This window comes from Papilio machaon, chromosome W (assembly GCF_912999745.1).
Source record: "Papilio machaon chromosome W, ilPapMach1.1, whole genome shotgun sequence".
Taxonomy (NCBI): Eukaryota; Metazoa; Arthropoda; class Insecta; order Lepidoptera; family Papilionidae; genus Papilio; species Papilio machaon.
In genome coordinates this window covers 5,615,755-5,620,450 of record NC_060015.1, presented here as the reverse complement: position 1 = coordinate 5,620,450, position 4,696 = coordinate 5,615,755, and the positions used below count along the sequence as shown (strand labels likewise).

The window sequence follows — 4,696 nt, the reverse complement described above, 5'->3', positions numbered from 1 at the left end:
AAAGCATGTGAAGGATTGTAGCGCCTCTGTTTGTTGTTTCGAAAAGGTGCGCGCTCTGATAAGGACATTGAGAAGGTGCCGAACCGAAATGGAGACGATAAACGAGTTGCACAATTGCATTTGGACGGGGAGCGCTCGACTAAATATATATTCGACGTTGAAATTAATGACCATAATGTGTATTGCCGTTTGTATTTGGGAAGCTAATGACCCCTTGCCAGCTCGATGGTAGAAGGAGTCTGCACTCATGGATATGGAACATCATGACACCAGAAGACGGGCCTGCTCTTTTTTCATGGTTAATGGCCTAGGTGTATTGGAGGGCGTAACGAAGGTTTCGCTCGGAGTTAATTTAACCCAGATAAGCCTAAGTCCTAAGCCTAAGCCCTAAGTCCTATATTTAGGACAGTAGAAATAAAAAAAATATCAGAATACCCTCTTTATCTAAGATTATTTAGTCTTATGATTTGCAGTAAGAAACGTGTCAGCTTTATTAGAAAAAATAAAAAGACAGTTATTTTAACAGTTTTTACCTTATATTTTACCTTATAAGTGTGTAATAAAAGTGCGTTGCAGACATGGCAAATGACAGGTATGTATAAAAAGTTATATTTTACTCGTGAGTTGTTTTTTTCTGTGTTAATATCTAGTTGATAACCTTAACTTTTGTACTAAATAAATATTCTAGCAAAATAATATAAATAAATTACGTATAACTTGTTACAAATACTAGCGTACTATATATAGGACAGTAGGAATATACATGATTTTAGTACAATAATACAACTTTTTCTTTACAGACCGTTAGCTGCGCATGAAATTTTAGATGCTTTAGAAAATGTTTCTGATAATGAAGAAGATTATAGAGAACGACTGATATGTATTCTACCTCCTCCTGTTGATCCTGACTGTCTCACTGACGAAGATTCGGGTGAAGAAGATAATGTAACTTTGAATAATTTGCCACGAAACATTCTGCTTCAACCGGCTGAAGTAATGATTCAAGGGCAGATTATGGTGAGTGATACAGAAGAAGAACCTTCTGATTCTACAGGTCGAACTAAACGTAGGCGTACCTACGCATGGAGAAAACGGGACTTGGCAAAAAATCCCGTGAATTGGCCAGATGTTCAAGGCGCTTGCCAAGATAAGCGCCCAATTGAGTGGTTTGAAAACTTCTTAGATGAAGATGTTATTTCGTTGTTGGTGTCAGAGAGCAATAAATATGCTGTCAAAAAGAATTTGCCTGGAGACATAACCACTGAAGATATGAAATGTTTCATCGGCATATTGTTGGTTAGTGGTTATTCATGGCTCCCCCGTAGAAGAATGTATTGGGAAAACTCCCCTGATACAAAGAATGAATTGATCAGCTCAGCTATGACTAGGGATAGATTTGACTTTATTTTTCGCCACCTTCATGTCAATGATAATCTGGATTTGCAAGACAAATACACAAAAGTACGCCCCTTAGTTACACTTCTAAATAAAAAGTTCTTAGAGTTTTCTCCTCTTGAAGAGCATTACAGTGTAGATGAGGCCATGATCCCCTACTATGGTAGACATGGCTGCAAACAGCACATAAAAGGTAAACCTATTAGGTACGGGTTCAAAGCTTGGGTTGGTGCTGAACGGTTAGGGTATGTTTTATGGATGGAACCATACCAAGGTGCTACAACTATGTGCAATCCAATATATAAAGAATTGGGGCTGGGTGCAAGCGTTGTTCTCACTTTTTGCGATGTGCTGATTTCACGTGGCTTCGACCTTCCTTACCACGTAGTTTTTGATAATTTTTTTACTGGGACGCCCTTGCTGGAAGAGATAACAAAGAAAGGCCTTCGTTGCACTGGGACAGTTCGAGAAAACAGGACATCTAGTTGTCCTCTGATTACATCAAAGTTACTGAAAAAAAAGGAACGTGGTGCTGTCGATTACAGAACGACACATGACAACACGTTCATTATTGCTAAATGGCATGACAATAATATATTCAGTATTGCTTCTAATGCTGTAGGAATAAATCCTAAACAATCTGCCAAACGCTTCTCACAAAGTGAAAAGAGAAACATTGTCATAGAAGAACCGCATATGGTGTCCATCTATAACAAATATATGGGAGGAGTGGATCGGTCTGATGAAAATATTTCACATTACCGAATTGGTATACGAGATAAGAAATGGTACATGCCGTTGCTCACACACATGATTGATCTTGCCGAACATAATGCATGGCAGTTATATAAAATAAATCATGGAAAACTGGATCATCTTGGCTTTCGCAGAAGGATAGCAATTGCTTTGATTGAATCAAACAGAAAAAATGCCAAAAGAGGGCCTAGCCGACCCTCCCATCATGAATATGCTGATAGTCGTAAAGACCAAATGAATCATCTGGTTATTCCTCAATCGAAGCAAACACACTGTCGTCAATGTCACAAAAAATGTTTGACACGTTGCAAGAAATGTGATGTTGGAGTGTGTGTCAAGTGTTTTGAAACATATCATTCATAAATAGTGTTAATCTAGTAAATTACATATAACAATGGGTAATATAATCAATAGTTATCTAATAAACTACACTTTTTGATTACATTCTGTTTTGTCATAAATGGTCTTTTATTTCCTCTTATTATCCTACTGTCCTACATATAGGACGGCTGTTTCCCTGAAAGCCTTACACTTAATTTTTTTTTCATAATTTTTTTTATGTTGCATAAGATCTAATAAACTAAATAATGTAACTTTTTTCAAAATTTTCAGAAAATTTTAGTTTCAGGCTTATCTGGGTTAAGGAGAACTGCTAAGGCAGTGGCTATGTATGTGATGAGTGACGACTTTGTGAGTAACACTTATTTACAGTGATCCCTGATATTTTTATGACTGGTGCACTAAAAGTATTTGAGGTGATCCCCGGGCTAAAATATATTTTGAAGCTACTAGAGTCATTAGAATGTCTAAATCTACTCACGCGTAATTCATGTTGTTTCTTCTCCTTTTATTGATCCGAAAATTTATGTTAACTTTTTTTATTGGGGGTACAGCCGGATAGAAGTGTTGTTTATTTCTTGGTGAATACGAAACGAGGAGTATATTTAGCGCATTATAGACTTGTAATTTATCGGATGGCTCTTACAAGACATTTTACATTTTTAAGCGAATTCCTTGGTTTTTGGACGTTTCATTCACTAACTTTGGAAATGTTTTGAAATGGATTTAAGCTATAAGTAATAGACTGGTCTTTAGTATTGAGCTTAAACAGAAGCTAGATTTCCAAAAGCTGAATAAGATGCTGTAGAGTGATTAATTTGCTACAACTGGTTTTGAACGCCGAGGCAGTTTTGGTTCCTCTGACTCCTAACTATTTATGCATGAAAGAAATAAAAATAATATCTGACGTGTTTCGGTTGAGTTTTAGCACTTACTTACTCATATACGATGAGGATGAAGTGGAAATGTAAACTAATTATTGCGTAAAAAGTCTTCATTTGGTTATTTAGGTTTAAATATAAAGTAATAACAAGAAAGAAATATGCATCGAAATATGGCTGTGTTCTTACGAGTCTTATAGAACTATTATTTATAGGGATTCTTATATCAAACGAACATTGAATCGTTGTTAGAGGCCTCTGGTTTGTTAGATGACAGTGACCTTTTTCCAGCTCTTCGAAATTCAAAGGCCCGTTTCTTTATCATGTCAATACTGGTTGAACACAGCGGTGTGATGATCGGTCTATTTTGGTCTTTTTTGTTTCTAGCCGGTGATGCCGATATCATCCAAACATCTTTATTTCGGTTTTCCATGAAATCTACGTCCCTCTCGTTGACTCTCTATTAGACGCTTGGACTCTCCGCAGTTACTCATTGCCGCTAATTGTCCTGGTTGGCGTAACTGGCCAATGTTGGTGGCCTTGATGACATTTTATCATTAAAGACATTATAGACAGTTTTATTTAGGAATAATAGTTAAACTAAAGGATATAATAATGTATGTCTACTATTCTTCTTTTGGTTCTGACTTATATTAGAACCGTTATCCTCTATAATATGGCTGAATTGCAGTCTTATACTGATGAATAATTTAAGCATTGAAGAATAAGATAGTTGAAAAGAAGAGTTGCTTATCAGTTGAACTTCACGAACTAGGTTCCACAAGTTTAGTAGAGGTGGTTGTCCAGGTTCCGGTTCGTTTTTGCTGAGGAATATGGGTTAGTTCTGGTTTAAATGAACTGTCGTGATTTAAATTACAGGGCCAAGAAGGGGTGCTGTACACTCATCCGAATTGAAAACCTATTGGACTGATTTCGGGCATCAAGGTTTTTACTCGCTGAATCTAACTCTTGTTTTTGTTAGGTACTAATAGCCGAGGAGTCACGCTATAAAGCTGCCTAGCTGAGGAGCTACAGCGTTTGGTAGTTTTAGAGCTGCTTAGTCTTGCCATTTTTCTTTGACACCATTGATTTTCTTGACTATGAAGTGAGTGCAAGTGGAGTTGGTCCTGGCTACCATGGAACTGAGGCTGTATCTGGGTTTTTCGATCCAGCGCGAACTAGGTGGATTTCTGAGACCTTCTGGATATTTTGGGAAAATTCATAAAAATTACCCTTCATATGGAACACAGATAACTGATCTTTTAAAAAGTGACAAAAGAATATTCTTGGCGTGGCAGTGGGCCCTGCTTCTCAAACGTTGAAGG

The 4,696-nt window shown here is 37.1% G+C and overlaps 1 protein-coding gene across 1 annotated transcript; it reads left to right on the top strand.

Annotated features, from left to right (window-relative positions):
• The first annotated feature begins 441 nt into the window (after positions 1-441).
• Positions 442-2,709, top strand: LOC106720461 (piggyBac transposable element-derived protein 3). The gene is made up of 3 exons (XM_014515174.2): positions 442-592; positions 801-1,561; positions 2,321-2,709. The coding sequence occupies exons 1-3, from the start codon at positions 579-581 to the stop codon at positions 2,512-2,514; spliced, it is 969 nt and encodes a 322-aa protein (XP_014370660.2). The 5' UTR covers positions 442-578; the 3' UTR covers positions 2,515-2,709.
• The last annotated feature ends 1,987 nt before the right edge of the window (positions 2,710-4,696 follow it).